General features: G+C 34.3%; 1 protein-coding gene across 2 annotated transcripts in view; it reads left to right on the top strand.

Annotated features, from left to right (window-relative positions):
• The window catches only part of CCSER1 (coiled-coil serine rich protein 1), a 1,235,477-nt gene that overhangs the window by 136,872 nt on the left and 1,081,107 nt on the right, over positions 1–17,498 (top strand). For both annotated transcript variants that reach the window (XM_044224492.1, XM_044224493.1), the window contains exon 4: positions 10,775–10,895. In XM_044224492.1, the coding sequence (XP_044080427.1) occupies positions 10,775–10,895 (121 nt within the window). The remainder of the gene's footprint in view (positions 1–10,774; positions 10,896–17,498) is intronic.

Below are 17,498 nucleotides of genomic sequence, written 5' to 3'. Positions count from 1 at the left end.
CCTGGCCACTTCTTTGATAGTACTTTTTATATGGCATTATTTCTATACTGCACTAAGTTACATTCATGCGTATACTTTGTCTTTTATTTCCATCAGGACAGTACCTGTCACAGTACCTAGATGTGGTATCTAGGTGAAGGCCACTGATGGAGTCAGTATGTGTGCCTGCTTTTGCTCAGTGTGTTTATTTGTAATTAGGATGCAATGGCTTCTGTTTTATCTGCTTATTTTCAGTTCCTCTTTCAATTCTGGACTAATATTATTGCATCAGAAGAGCCTTTTATAAGCACCGTATTAAGGATGTTAATTCAGAAGACATATTTAGAAATTCACTAAAACTAGTAATACCTAAATGTCATTGTTAACACACACACACACACACACACACACACACACACACACACTCACACAGAAGTATATATTAGTTCCAGGTTTTTAACTTAAGTTCCATTTAGTAATATACAGTGTATATTAGTTTCAGGAGTAGAATTCAGTGATTCAACACTTTACTTAAAAAACTCAGTGTTCATCACAAGTGTGCTTCTTAGTACCCATCACCCATTTAGCCCAGCCCCCCACCAACCTGACCTCCATCAACCCTCAGATTGTCCTCTATAGTTAAGACTCTTGTTTTATGGTTTGTCTCTCTCTTCCCCCCCACCTTATGTTCATTTGTTTTGTTTCTTCAGTTCCTTTAGATATGAGTGAAATCATATGGTTCCTTCTCTGACTGGCTTATTTCACTTAGCATAATATACTCTAGCTCCATCCATGTGGTTACAAATGGCTAGATTCCATTCTTTTTTATGGCTGATATGCTATCTATCTGTAGATAAAAAAGATTGTGTGTGTGTGTGTGTATACACACATCATTCATCAGTTGTTGGACATTTGGGGCTATTTCCACAGTTTGGCTGTTGTTAATAATGCTGCTATAAACACTGGAGTGCATGTGCCCCTTCAAATCAGTATTTTTCCATCCTTTGGGTAAATTCCTAGTGGTGCAGTTGCTGGATCATGGGGTAGTTCTATATTTAACTTTTTAGGAATCTCCACACTGTTCTCCAGAGCAGCTGCACCAGTTTGCATTCCTACCAACAGGGTAAGTGTTCCCCTTTCTCCACATTCATACCAACAGACTGATATTATTTATCAACTGGCGGAGGAGAACTTTATGTGATCATGGACACTAACTACGTAAGGAAGGGCAGTCTAGAACTTCAGCATGAGAAGAATTTTGTCTTCATCAAGTAGCCCCAGCTACTTTTAATGGTTTTCAACTGATTGAATCAGGCCCACCCAGATTATCTATTGACAGTTCCTTTACTTAAAGTCAGCTGTAATAGGCTATAATCATATCTGCAAAATATGTTCGCAGCACATTTAGATTAGTATTTGATTAAATAACTGGAATCTGATGTATCAAAAATATCAAAACTAGTTATAAATAATATTATTTTATTTTTTAAATAAAATTAAATTTTAAGTTTTAAAACTTCTTACAATTTCTCCAGCATTATCCTAAGTACTTCATATACAGTAATTCACTTAATCCTCATAACAACCCAAGAAGATATTATTATTATTATTCATATTTTACTGATGAGGAAAATTATGAAGAAAGGCAAATTTGATCTGAGAATCTATTCCATTAGAAGACATATACATTCCACAAAACATGTATTTTTGTCATTTTTATTCACTGATACATCTCAAGCCTGTATAATAGGGCTGGGCAAGATGGATCAACAGCAATTGATTACAAATAAATTTGAAAAAAATAATATTTTTCTGAATTATATAATTTCCTTTTCCATAGGTAACCGTATGTATGTATGGGTTTCATCCTGGCACTTGACACTCATTCTGTGGAGCAATAGGAAAATAGTTGTTGTAAATAAATTTGATATACTGAGCTTGGAACTGAAAGCATTTGTATAATGAGTCAAAGCTGTGCTGTGTTCTAGGGTAAATTAACTGATGATTACACAATTTTTCTAGGATAAATAATTTAGATATAAGAATATTACTGAATCGGGGCACTTGGATGGCTCGGTGGGTTAAGCCTTTGCCTTCAGCTCAGTCATGATCTTAGGATCTGGATCGAGTCCCGCATCAGGCTCTCTGCTTAGTGGGGAGCCTGCTTCCCCTTCTCTCTCTGCTTGCCTCTCTGCCTACTTGTGTGCTCTCTCTCTCTCTCTCTCTCTCTGTCAAATAAATAAATAAATAAATCTTAAAAAATATTATTGAATATAAATATAACTGAAAAAGATAAACTCTTAAACTTACTCTTCAGAATACTTGATGCATTATATGTAAATAAGGATCAACATGACATACTGGTAGTAGCATAGTGGTACAGGCAAATGGATTAAATTCTGGTTTTGCTATTCCTAAGCTGCCTCACCTTGAACACTGTAGAATGGGGGTAATACCCCATAGAATTTTTCTGAGAGATAGGGATGATAGTATAATGCTAAATGCATAGTTAGTACATGGACTTACACCTACTACATAATAATATTCAAGCTTTTGAAAGTAAATGTTCCTGTTTTATGGGGTTAAACTTAACCAGTGGATTGTTCTGTGGGTAAGAAAAGGGAAGGTGAATACCTTTTCAAGTTAAAAACAAATTCTCTTTTACACCAACAATTTGTTCATTGATAGTAAAATATTCTGGTGAGTTGGAGTGGTGACTTCAAATGTAGTTATGCATGATGCCTATAAGTTAATTATGCTGTAGGCATATTCAGTAATTTTTATGTTCTAGTTTTGCATGAAAGAGAAAAATGTCTCTCCTAATAAATCTTTGGCATTTTAATGAACATTTTAATACTGATTTTATAAAATAGAAGACAAAACAAAGATAGAAGTTCAGTAACTAAATGAAACAATTTTGATATATCAGACTGGAAAAAAATAGCATAACACAATTTCAATATTTAGGTCTTGGATCTCAGTTTATTATGAGGCTGAAAGAGGCACTTTATATAATATAGTTAAAAATGGAGAATCATTTCGTATAATAGTGTATTTTCTCTGGTGTAATAAAAGGTTACATGATATAGTCAGACTACTCAATTTTAAACCCAGAAATGATTTCTGCTCTGCCCTAAGATTTGCAGATTTCTGATGCAGAGGTCCCAGTAGTGTGGATCATTTGGGTGTTCATATACTTTTAACTACCCAGAAATAAATGAGAGAAGTGCTTAGAACCAAATCTTAGCATAAGTAATTCTTGTGACTTTCAAACACTTTCTCTCATTTTAAAACTCCGATTGGTATAACTCATAATCAAATGTCAGTTTCTTATGTCTGCGTAATTGTTTTTATATTAACTGGTAGTTGTACAACTGACTTCTTCATGCAGTTACAGCATCTTGCCAGGAGAGCCTCTCAGAATGCCCTGATTGGTGACCTTAACCTTAATCAAAAGATTCCATCTGTCTAGAAAGAAATGGGACTTTAATTTTTTAGTCAGCCTGGCTCTGACAATTCCAAGCAACACATACCTATGATGGAATTTTTTGCGATTCATGGAATACAGTTAAACAAAGATTCTTTTCACAAAAGAACAAATTCAGGGCACCTGGGTGGCTCAGTGGGTTAAGCCTCTGCCTTCGGCTTAGGTCATTATCTCAGGGTCCTGGGAGGGAGCCCTGCATCCAGCTCTTTGCTCAGCAAGGAGCCTGCTTCCCCCTCTCTCTCTGCCTGCCTCTCTGCCTACTTGTGATCTCTTTCTGTCAAATAAATAAATAAAATCTTAAAAAAAAAAGAACAAATGCAGCATATAAATTTATAGGTTGGTGTCTCAAATTATTATCTGTGTCTATGGTTGGAAGTAAGAGTGGAAAACCTATCAATTTTTCAACTCATGGATGCTGGAAACTTACTTGAAGATGTGATGCCTTGACATATCTCATGTTTTTTAAGTTCTATCATGAAGTAACTATTAGCTGTTCCATAAATTTAACTTTTTTTCTAAATTTAGAAGTAAATAATAGTTTCCATTGATTAAAACTGTCTTTATAAGTACATTTACATAATGTGAGTAATTAAAAGATTAGGAGTTTATTCATTTCACACTCTGCTTTCTCGCAAAGTCAGTTTTTCCCCCATATGAGAGTTCAGGCTGATTAGTGAACCATTTGCTTTTTTTTTTTTTAAATATTTTATTTATTTACTTGACAGAGAGAGACAGAGCGAGACAGGGAACACAAGCAGAATAAGTGGAGAGGGAGAAGCAGGCTTCCTGTAGAGCAGGGAGCCCAGTGTGGGACTAGATCCCAGGACCCTGGGATCATGACCTGAGCTGAAGGCAGATGCTTAACAACTGAGCCACCCAGGCACCCCATGAACCATTTGCTTTTGATGCAGTTTGGGAAGTACAGAGATCATTTTTACTTCAAACCAGGATTCCTGCAGTTTTGTAGTATCTAAACTTGTCACAATGGTTCAATCACTTAGATTAAAAATTAAAGCCCCTGGTGGTATGAAAATGCATTAATTTGAAGGGAATCCATGAAATAAGGATCATCCATTTAACAATTTGAGAACAATTTACTGGATCAGCACCTTACAATAGCTTCTGAAAAAGTGATTTTTGTTTTTCCTTTGGGGAAAGAGGAAGCATTTAGAAATGAAATTAAATTTAATCTGATTAAATCATATGTTGTTTGCCTGAAGGAATTTCAGAAAGTCCCATTGTTTTGGAGTCATATCAGTCTTCCACACATCTGTTTATCTACTCAGGTTTTCATGACTGTATCTTTTTTTTTTTTCATGACTACATCTTAATATATGTTTCATTTTTTCTGTTTTTAAAACTAAGGAGAGTGTCATTATAGGAATTTGGGAAGTACTAAAAAAAAAAGAAAGAAAGAAGAAAATGGAATTCCCTGTTGTCAAATAACCCAAACTTTAATTCCTATAATAATTTTTATACATTTACCTTTAATTACGGTGTAGTATATAAGCATTCTGTGTCCATTAAGAGAAAAAGTTACATTTTTATTTCACAAAGATCAATATAATTAACAAACCACATTCAATGACTTACTTTAATTACTTAAAGAATTGTCTACTTAATCTTACAAATGTGAACAAATATGAACTATGTTGTCCCATAAAAAGTGTGTATTGTGTTCTTGTATTTCTAAAATGTTTAAAAAGGTATTCATTGCGCTATTAATGAACTAGTACGGTAGAGACTTGTGTTGGCTAACAATATGACTCTCACTTGATTTCCATTAATCTTATAGTATAATTTCCTTTCAAAGCCCAGCAATAATTTAACATTTGTGTCAGAAATATCTGAAGTTTTTTTTTACCTAAATAGGAATTTGTAAGATGTTTTATCAGAGATTAAATAAATGTCATTTTCAAGTACAGATTTCCCCCTTTTCTCTGACACCCATATTCTTTTGTAAAATGTTTTAGGGCGATAAAACAGTTAAGAGTTTTCCTAAAAAAGACAAATGTTTAAATCCCAACAACTTGGAAGGTCTTTTTTAAATTTGAAACTTCCTTTTACTTTGTATCATCAGGTTTATTTTTAAGGCAAATATAATGTTTTCTCCTTTAGTTATATTCTGTCATTCTTCAAAATTAATTTATGCATTAATGGCATGGTAAAATATGAAAATAATATCCAAGAACTTATATACTAGCTAAATAATTATACAGAGTAGTTCACATTATGATCATGGCCATTGTGATATGTTTCTGATTTACTTTTTAGTAGGAACCATAATTTTGAAGAAAATTTTTTGTCTGAACATAATGATCACATAAATATCCATTATTCTATTGATTTTCAGAAATTGTTTCTCTTCTCCATGTCTTATTGCTAAGGTTTCCTTTTTTTTTTTTTTTTTTTTCTATCTGCCTCAGAATGAAGGACAGCTGAGGCATATTCATTATTTGGGAAATCTTTACTTCCCTTTTATTATTCCATTCACTGTTTTTAGACCTTAGCTGGTTTTTTAAAAAGTGTATTGAAAAGTAACTGACATACAATATTATATTAGTTTCAGCCATGTAACATAATGAATCAGCGATTCAGCAGTTCTGTACTTTACTCAGTTCTCAGCACATATTATCCATACAACATCCTTCACCATGTAACTTTATCACAATATTATTAACCATATTCCTTCTTCTGTACTTTTCATCTCCAGGACTTACTTACTTTATAATTGGAAGTTTGTACCTCTTAATTCCCTTTATCTATTTTGTCACATCAAAATAGGTCCCTTCTGGCAATACCAGTTTGTTCTCTGTATCTATGAGACTGTTTTGCTTTTTGCTTGTTCTTTTGTTTTGCTTGTTTGGTTATATGTTTTGTTTTTTAAATTCCAGATATAAGTGAAATGATAATGGTATTTTTTTCTACCTGACTGACTTCATTTAGCATAATACCTTCTAGTTCCATCTGTGTTGTCCCACATGGCAAAATCTCATTTTTTTATGGCTGAGTAATATACCAGTGTGTGTGTGTGTATATTTCCCATCTTTTTTTATCCACTTACCTACTGATTGATACTTGAGTTGATTCTATATCTTGGCTATCATAAATAATGCTGCAGGGGAAATTGGGTGGCTCAGTCAGTTAAGTGTCTAACTCTTGATTTTGGCTTAGGTCATTATCTCAGGGTCATGTGGTATGGTCCCACATCAGGCTCCCTGCTCAGCTGGGAGTCTGCTTGGGATTCTCTCTCTCCCTCTCCCATTGCCCGCCCCCTGCTTGTGCAGTCTCTGTCTCTAAAATAAGTAAATAAATCTTTAAGAAAATAAATAATGCTGCAGTAGGTGTGCATTTATCTTTTTGAAGTACTGCTCTTGCTTTCTTTGAATAAATACCCAGTGGTAGAGTTTTTGGATCATACAGTGTGTCAATTTTGATTTTTTTTTTCAAGAATCTCCATACTGTTTTCCATAGTGGTTGCAACAATTTATGTTTCCAAGAGCAGTACAGGAGGATTCTGTTTTCCCAACATTCTCACCAACACTTGTTATTTCTTGTCTTTTTGATACTAGTCATTCTGACTGGTGAGAGGTGATATCCCTGATGAATAGTGATGTGGAGCATCTTTTTACGTGTCTGTGGGCCGTCTGGTATGTGTTCCTTGGAAAAATGTCCATTTAAGTCTTCTGGCCCATTTTTTAAATTGGATTGGGTTTTTATGGTGTTGAGTTGTATAAGTTCTGTATGTATTTTGGATAATAACTCCTTATTGGATATATCATTTAAAATATCTTCTCCATTCACTTTCTTTTAAGTTATAATTTCTCTATTACTTATTGGCCTAACTTGCATTTGTTACACTAACTCTTGATGAAATGTAAAGATATTAAAACTTGAGTGCAATTAAATTTCAGCTAAATATAAGAGCTCTGTCATTTTTTTTAAGACTTTATTTATTTGACAGAGAGAGAGATCACAAATAAGCAGAGAGACAGGCAAAGGGAGGGAAGCAGGCTCCCTGCTGAGCAGAGAGCCCGATGTGGGGCTGGATCCCAGAAGGCAGAGGCTTAACCCACTGAGCCACCCAGGCACCCCAAGAGCTCTGTCATTTACATGAAACTCTTAACCAGGTATTTTTAGATTAGTGTATTATCGTTTTCCATTCTGTAATAATTAATGAGGCTTATTTTTATTGACTTAGTTATTCATTGTTTTTTTTTTAACTTTAGTATCTTTGAGAGCAGTGCCACTTGTTCCTGCCTCTAGATAATAAAAACTAAATATTGATAGTAATATTACCTTAAGTAAGCAAATGCTTCCTACTTTTGAAAATTGTTCTTGTTCACCTATAGCCTTTTTCCTACATACTCTCTCTTTTCCTTTTCAAAGATAACTCTATTTTCCCTCACTGAGATCTAGAGAAATGCTTTCACTTAATCTAGTAAGAAGCTTAATGTACTAACACATGAGAAATATTTCCTAGAGAAGAAATTGAAACTTTGCTAAGACATGGGAGGAAGAGGCTATTTCTTTCTTGCCCACAGTAGAAGACTACCTTTAAACATATTTCTTGAAACATACCAGTTAGTTCACTAAATATTTGTGCAATATGTAAGTGGTATCCCAGAGGAATGAAACAATAATATTAGTCTCTTTCTTCATTAGCAGCATTTAAGGCAACAGTGGAAATTTAAAATGTAACACAGTTTTTTTCTCCCAACTATGATAGAGTTGTTTGATGTGGACTCACAGTTCATTCCAAGAATACGTAGAGTAAACTAAATTTAGAAGAAGAAGAAGAAGTAGTAGTAGTAGTAGTAGTAGTGGTGGTAGAGAAGGAAGAGAAAGAGGAAGAGGAAACATAATCTATTTGATGGCATTGGAGAGACAAAGAAGAAACTAGCATGTCACCTTTGACACATACTAGACACTAATGTTTGTCTCTTGAGTGCCATGTGATTGCTTTAAATTTCACCTCATCTTTTAGATCTCAGAATCTGAGCAGATTAATAATGCAACTAATATTTTTAGGGGAAAGGTGAAGAACCTTAAGATTTTTTCTTATGCATCTTTTACTTTGAGATCATAGTCCCATACTTCTTGGATGATTTGCATAACCTTAATTGTATTTATGCTTTTCTTTCATTAATGTGGTTACCACCTTTAGTATTTGCCTCTTTCTGTATTGGGGAGGGGGTTAACTTATTGTTCACCTCTTAGTTCTTGAAATGAGTACACAGATGAGCAATTATTGACCTTTAATTTATAATCAATTCATATTTACATCACTAGCAGTTTTCATTTCTTGACTACATTTTCATTTCCACTCTCAGATTCCTTCCTTAGAGTGTCTGTTTTTGTAAAATGTCACATGAGTTTATCACTGGTATACAAGGAAGTTATGTGACCACATACTTTGAGTTCTCTTCTTAATCTGAGTAGCAGATGCATGTCTGATAGACTTTGAAAGAAGCAATGTGTCTGTGTTACTGATCATGATCCACATTTCTTATTTGTGTAGTGATTTGTGGATTGAAGGGCTACTGGAGAAGTTCATAATTTATATAATTACACATAGTAGATGTACCATGTGAATTGAAATGTGAATCATATTTTTGGGAGTTCCTTGTATTACTGAACTAAACATGTAACTAAAATTTGTGCTTATCAGAATCATGTGAAACAAGAATTTACAGTGACTTTATTAGATACCAGTAAGATAAATATTAAAGCCACGATGTGATACCACTATACACTTACAGGAATAGCTGTGGTAGGCAGAATTCTAAGCTGACACACAAATCTAACCGTTGTATAATATCTTTCCCTGGGAAGATAGGACATCACTGCTGTAATTACGTAATGCTCCGTGGCAAAAGGGACTCTGTAGATGTAGTTAAGATTACTACTCAGTTGACTTTGAGCCAGTCAAATAGGAGGTCATCTGATGGGCCTAACTTCATTGTTGTTAGCAGCAGAATAAATCAGAATATGAAGTTTGAACATGAGAGGGTTTCAGTGTGAAGGATATTATTCATTGCTGAGATAGACAGGCCATTGACCACTGACCTGTGAAGAGCTTCGAGTCTCAGAGTGGTCACTGGCCAGTAGCCAGTAAGAAAAAAAGAAGCCCTGATTCCTACTACTCCAAGAAACTAAATTTTGCCAGCAACCTCAATGAGCTTAAAAGTGGATTCCCCCCCCCCCCCGAGACTCTAGGTAAGAGCACGGCCTGGCTGCGAACCTGACATTGGCCTTGTGGCACCCTAATTAGAGAACTCAACTGGACTCACTAGACTTCTTACCTATAGAACTATGAAATCACAATTTGGGTGCTATTAATTTGTCATGCAGTAATAAAGAATTCATATAATATTGAAATTTTAAAAACCGGCCAAACTGAGGGTCGCTACAGACCTGGAACAACTGACGCTCTTCTTCTGCTTTGGGGAATGCAAGTTAATGCAATTGGTTCAGAAACCTGCTTAGCAATGTCTACTAAAGCTGAAGGTGAAATATATGGACATAAGAGCAGTTCCTAGGTATTTTTTCCATACAAATTTATTTACATACCAAAAGAAAACAAAAGTACAGATGTGTTTATAGACATTTCAAAATAGCCTCAGAACAGCACAGTCTTAACTGTCCAGCACCAATAAAATGGACAAGTAAATATATTCATTCAGTGCTATATTCATTCACTGGACTGCTACACAGCTCTGGGAATGAACAGAGTGCTGCTGCACATGAAGGAGTCTTACGAATGTATATTGAATTAGTAAGCCACACAGAAAACAGTGCACACACAGGAGAGTATCATTTCCTTCATACAAAGGTCAGAAATAGTCCAACCCAATCTATGATTATTTAAGTAATAATAATGGTTAAGTTTGGAGGCTACAAGTGATTGGGAAGGGGTACCACAGGGAATTTTAGAGTGCTGGTAATGCTTATTGATCATAATGCTGATCAAACAGGTGTGTTCATTTTGCAAAGATTCATTTAACTGGATATGATTTATGCACTTCTTATCTTCAATGAAGAGCTTTTTTTTTTAAATGAAGGACCATAAAGTGTTGCCAACACCTTTTCCACTGTGTGACTTAAAAAAAGAAAAATTGCCTAGGGTCATTCAGCTAGCGAGTGGAAAGACAGAGTGGAAACTGATAATTAAGGATAATTTAATGGTAATTAATGTCTTAGCTGAATTATCTCTTTCATTTGAAAATTTAAAAAACAGAAGAAGGGAAAGTGAGGCTAGTCAATAAATAATTTTGACATTTACAATTAATTTTTTTAATAAAACAGTGTGCCGGGAGGATTCATACCACTCCGTAGTTTCATGTGCTGCTGTGGTTCTCACTCCTATGGAACCAACGATAGAAATGAAGAAAAGAGAAGAACTAAAATTTCCTGAACCTGCCAAACAGTAAGTTATTATTCTGATTTTTCAGAACTTTGTAAACTAGTTTGATAACTGATCAGAATTAGATAGCTCAGAAATGATGATTTATAATGAATGTGTGAATACTAGTATATTAAAAGGACAGATAATTTTGTACTATATACCATTCGAGTTTCATTCTGTTACCTTATCTTAGTGACATGAAGCACTTTATTTCTTTAATACTGTGATTGTGAGTGCACTGTTCTCAGATGGCTTATTTTATATTCACAAGCTTTAATCATCTAAAATATAATCTGTTTTTAATATAAACTTGTTAGCTTAAAGTTGGCTTGCATTTTACAAGGAATAAAAGTTGTTATTTGTAACTATTTTAAATAAATCACTCTAAATTAAAACTTCACAGTATTTAATGTTTCTGTATTTTTGCTATTTAAACAGATAAAGTTTCACTTAAATTTAGATTTGATCCTATATTGAATAAATGATAGATTTTTTTCTTACAAAGAAATTCGTAGTAACAAATGTAAGCTATGTGAACCTGAAATATCAAATAATTAGGATATTTCTAGGTATGCATTATGTAAAGGCAAAGGGAAACTTTACTGATATTTTCCAGAGAAGCTAGTGCCATTCCCACTTTAAGGTCTCACATTGGAGCCTAAGTGATGTATGGTGTTGCCAGTGATTGCTGGCTAACCACCATCTGAGCCAGGTGGTATTTACCTTGAAGCACACACTCTTTTTCCCCATTGGTTTATACTGTATCATACTTGTTTGTTTCCGATGTATTTTATTGGCTAAGCTCCCAAGGACAGAGTTTCCTGGAATATGATAGTGCCTGATACTCTTTGTGAAATCAATTAGAAAATCCCTTATTGTTACATTCAATAATGTTGAATTCAAATGGAGCAATGTATATATTTGATAGCATGAAGATAGTATTAATATTCTCATATAGAGAAAAGAAGTACTAACCAATTCAGAAAGTAATGATTGTAATTCAGTTTTAATACAATTTAAAAGTGAAAACAATTTAGCAGCTCTTAATATAGTCTTAATTTTTAGGTTCCAATTTTTTTGTCTAATAGGAGGAAAATTACATCTCATATATGCCAATTGAATTATATTAGAAAACTCAAATGCATTTTCTTCAGTACATGTATGAGTTTACATAAGTTACCTATATATTTATAAATAGGATCTTGAATTATTTTAATTATCTTTTAGTGATTCTGCTTAAAACTGGAAACAGTGTTATTTTCTTGCACAAAATACCTTTTTTCAGTCCTTAGCTATTTCATAAATATTCATTTTTCTTTATTCTGGGATGTATATCAAACCTGACTATTAATGGGCTGTTCTTTTTTTTTTTTTCTTTCTGTTACCTTACATATACTATGTTACTCTGTATTCTCTGAATCTACTTTCTTTCTTTTTTTTTTTTAAGATTATTTATTTATTTATTTGACAGAGAGAGATGACAAGCAGGCAGAGAGGCAGGCAGAGAGAGAGAGGAAGCAGGCTCCCTGCTGAGCAGAGAGCCCGATGTAGGACTCGATCCCAGGACCTTGGGATCATGACCTGAGCCGAAGGCAGCGGCTTAACCCACTGAGCCACCCAGGCGCCCCTGAATCTACTTTCTTACTAAACATTCTCCTTAGCAATATCACTCACTCACTCACTCATTCATTCATTCATTCACTCATAGAGGGTTTTTTTTTGTTTTTGTTTTTTGAGTCAGAGAGACCTTGGTTAAAGTCCCAATTCTGACTCTACACACACACACACACGGAAATTGGGGATCTTTTACTTAAGCTCTTTGTGCTTTCCTTTCTTCATCTGTTAATTGGGGTGGTATCATCATCTTTTACAGTCATTGTATTAAGTGAAGTGTTATTGGTAAAGGATCTGAAATCTAAGAATCTACAGAAGTATTAGTTATGTTGTGCCTTCCATAGCTTCAGTTATTAATATTACCAATGACTTACAGATATATATTCTTCTCCTGAAGGCTTTTCTGAATGCAAGTTTAATATTTAAAGTTGCTGACCTGACTGGTCTTACTAGATATCCTATCAGAATCTTACATTAGGTTTGCCTAAAACCAAATTAATGACTCAGGTAGCCCCCTTAAACATTGATTGTTTCTGACTTCTATATTCATGTAAAGCTACCATTGTTTTTCTTTTCTTAAAATCTCAGTAAATTTTCTCTTCCACATTTCACAATCAGTTACTTACTGATTACTTGATTAAGGTCTCTATTATATTCTTACCATTTCTGCCAATCAGGAAGGCAAATAACATCTAATATTTTTAAATATTTCCTAACAGTAACTGTGAACTTAATGAAACTGTTCAAATAATGGCCATTGTATCAAATGGAGATTGCATATGCCCTTCATATCTTACACTACTATTCTGAGAATTAATTGATAGATGTGACAATATGGCAAGAATACAATATAAATGCAGAGGTATAGTGATTAATTCAAAACTTTCATTTGCTAATGAGAGAAGCTGCAGTGTAAATTGGTTTCAAAAAAATCAAGGGTAGCGGTTCTTATTGGTTCATGTAATTACAAAGTGTAGAGAGAGAAATTTCCTCAAGTATGGTTGGGTCTAGTACTCAAATGGTGTCTTGTTGGCTCCTTTTTTCCATCTGCCTTTCTTTGTTCTTTCCTCTTTGTAGTTTTCATTTTCCAGGAGGAACCTCTAAAGGTGTTGTTACTGCCTTTCTATAGCGACTGGTACAGATTTCTACTTTTTCAGTAAATCCAGTGGATTTAATCAAAACAAAACAAAAACCGAGATCTGATTGTCCCTGGCTTTGACAAGCTTAGCTTCTTTGACATGACTACGCTGAAGCAGTATCTGTGTGAAAAGGAGTATATGATGATATGATTGACTAGACTAGGTAACAGGGCAAACTCTGGAGCAGAGTTTGAAGGTGAGAGGCAAAGGGTGAGTCTATACTTGACATATGGCTGATGTTGATTAAAGAAGGCACGGGTAGATGATAAGAAGTCAAAACAACAGATGACCAATATAGGCTGTAATATTATCACCATTAGTTTTAAAAGTCAGAATTCTTTATTATATTCAAACCATAGATATTGAAGTATAATTATGCATATCTTTATTTCTCATTTCAAATGTTTTTCACTTAATTTTATTTCATATTATCTGATCGAGCTATGCTATTGGGAGGGAGTATAACTTGGTGGTTAGGAATTCAGGCCTTGGGCAGATTTGTTTTTGAAACTTTCTGACCTTGACCACACTTTGTTTCTTTTCAATGTGGAAGTTATTTTATCTACTTAGAATGAAATGCCTGAAACACAATATAAAGGAAATGATATAAAAAAAGTTCATACTTTTTTTAAAAGATTTTATTTATTTATTTATTTGACAGAGACAGTGAAGAGGGAATACAAGCAGGGAGAGTGAGAGAGAGAGAGAGAGAGGCAGGCTTCCCACTGAGCAGAGGGCCCAAGGCAGGGCTCCATCCCAGGACCCTGTGATCATGACCTGAGCTGAAGGCACATGCGTAACAACTGAGCTACCCAAGTGCCCTCCCGACCCCCAAATAAAAAAGTTTAAAACAAATATATTTGGGAAATAACTATATCACATTTTTATAAATGAAGGTACCAAAGGTCTGTATGGTAATAGTTTTGTGTTTTTGGATTTCCCATTAGGAAATGTAATAATCCACCAGTGCAATACTGAGATATTAGAATGTTATAAATTGAGACATCTTTAGATGTCTAGTGTTTTCTTTAAATTCAGGATGGAATTATTTCTTCAAGTAAATTTTCCCTTCTAATTTTACAGGCTTCACATGATAAATTCATAAACCATTGCATCTTTGAAACATAGGACTCAGAAGAGGCATGTAATTCAGAAGTAGCAAATGTCTTGCTAAGAAGAACTTGCTATAATCTTCTCAGTGTATGGGCTTCAAAACACATAAGATTGCACAGGAGACATAAGTTATATGACAATGTGTTTTTGAGGATGTTATAAATCCAGGTGAAGAGGTAAAGCATACCTGAAATGATAAAACTCAGTGTAAAAGCAGCAGATGCTCTTTATCAATGGATAGACATTTTGGTTGGGCATGTGGTTGTCTAAAGTTAGGTCAGGCTTATTGATTTATCAGTTCAAACATATAAAAATAAAGCCAAAATATTGGTCATAGTTATGCCATTGCATTGATATGTCACTTTAGAATGTAAGAACATTTTATGAGTAAAATACTTATATTTTAAAAATTGTTAGTATGTATTTATCAGTTTTTAGACACATTTAGCAAGGAAAAAAATAAGAATTAGGAAATTCTACTAGAGATACAGTATTAATTTGTCAGCAAAGCAAGTGATAGGGAGAAAATATTTAATATTTTAGGAAGGGAAGAAAACTGTATTCTGAGCTCTGTGGTGGGAAAGAATCAGAGCTTTTCTCCTATTGATATAATCTAAAATTCATCTTAATTTGGAATATAAAGGTATGGATTTTGTTTTTTAGTTTAGTCTGATAGGTAACTAAATACCTATGGAAAGAATAACTTTGCTCGAAAAACAGAAAAATCTATATGATCCAAAAAGAGTCTATACAATTTTCAAATAATTCGATCATAATGTAGAGGTTGAGATTAAAGCTGTGTGAAGCTTTATTAATAAAATGGTAATATTAAAGATAAATCCACATATCTAGCCACTCAGCATGTTACTCAAACCTATATATTTCTATATTTCTCAAATCACAGCTTCATGAGCTGTATATAAAATTCAGATTCTGAAGAGAATGAAAGAGTACTGTTTCCATGATAGGTTATGCATTTTATTTTGTCCTTGCATTAGAAATGTGTTTGTTGAAATTTATGTACTTTGTACATACTGTGGCTCAGTATCGGAAGTGAAAGGATTTTATGCTCATTGTAAATTTAGAAAAAAAGAGGAGAGAAATAAAGGAGGAGAGAAATAAAGAAAGAAAGGAGGAGAGAAATAATTCTCTTATTTTTTGTTCATTTTTCTGTTTTTATTTTATTTTATATAGAGAAATCTAAACTTGCTAAGATACTTGATTTATTGTTTCAGTTTGTGACAATGAAGCATTATGTAAACATGTTGTCATTCACTAAACATTTTAAGGCCTCCTCGTGATAATGCTTCATGTTGTTGATGTGACGAAGGTTCTTTGAGCTACTTCTGAAAGGGCACGGATGCTATCATTTAGTACGGCATATCTTATTTTTTAAGAATGGCTGAAGCTAAACTATTTTATTCTCAGAGAGTACTTGACAAATTTAAAGTTCTACCAGCTCTTTTTATTTACTTTTATCTAAATGAATAATATATATATGCTAAATTTGGAAAAATGTAAGTAGTCTCTAATGTCCTTTATAAGGTTATTACACAAACTCTGTAGTTGTACTAGAGACAACATCAAAAAATCCGATTTTGGCTACTCCCCAACTTTCTTTTACAAATTTCAGGGGGATAAATTTATTTATGCTTTCCGGTAGAGACATTTGTTCATTAATTTAATGCATCAAAAATAGGTAATTCTTGAATATTTGCTTTGAACTTCACAGTACTCTCAGGGCTGGGGTTTCTACGTTAAAAAGCAGGTGATGTCTTTCAAAAAACTTCGAGTGTAGTCAGGAAGACACACGTTAATTGATTAATTACAACAAGAAATGCAAGACTGTGGGTGTGACAGTGGCTGTGATGTAGAGGTGTATCATGTAATGAACTTTAACTTAGCCAAGAAGGTCAGGGAAAACTTCCCAGAGGAGGTGACCCAAGCTACCATCTGAAGGGTATTAGTTCCATAAATGAAAAAGCAAAGAAGGTCTTTACCAGCAGAGGGAAAAGCTTGTTCAAACATTCTCTGATGTCTGGGAAGAGGGAAGATTTGAAAGAAGACGGAATAAAAGCAAGCTGAAAACCTGTTTTGTTTTTTTTTGTTTTGTTTTGTTTTTTTAAGCAGAGCCTGTAGGGACAGTGGTGTGATAGAGCTGGCTTGGGAAGCAAGTTTGTTACTCTTTCTTCCCAGCTCCAGACTCAGTGATCTAACATTAGAAAGCTGAAATCAGCTAAAGCAGGTGTGTTTACACCCTAGTAATTGGCAAAGCCTACAAAAAAAAGGGCTTTTCCTGTCCCCAGAGAGCTGGTTCACTATTTACTAGCACACCCCTAATCAATAACAGTTTGAGAGTCTGTTAGGGAGGCTAATAGTGATGGCTGACGGTAGCTTGGACTAGGGTGCCGGCACTGGAATGGAGAAATGTGAAAAGAGAACTGAGCCAATATATAGCCTGGAACCTAGGCAAATTTAATAAAATTATTATTATTATTATTATTATTTTTAGGAGTTTTGTCTTTTTTTTTTTTAATTTCTTTACAGCGTAACAGTATTCATTGTTTTTGCACCACACCCAGTGCTCCATGCAATATGTGCCCTCCCTAATACCCACCACCTTGTTCCCCCAACTTCCCACCCCCTGCTCCTTCAAGACCCTCAGGTTGTTTTTCAGAGTCCACAGTCTCTCATGGTTCACCTCCCCTTCCAATTTCCCTCAACTCCCTTCTCCTCTCCATCTCCCCATGTCCTCCAT

The sequence above is a fragment of the Neovison vison genome, chromosome 11 (assembly GCF_020171115.1).
Source record: "Neovison vison isolate M4711 chromosome 11, ASM_NN_V1, whole genome shotgun sequence".
Lineage (NCBI taxonomy): Eukaryota > Metazoa > Chordata > Mammalia > Carnivora > Mustelidae > Neogale > Neogale vison.
Note: the sequence above shows the minus strand (reverse complement) of the source record. Positions and strands in the feature narration are given on the sequence as shown.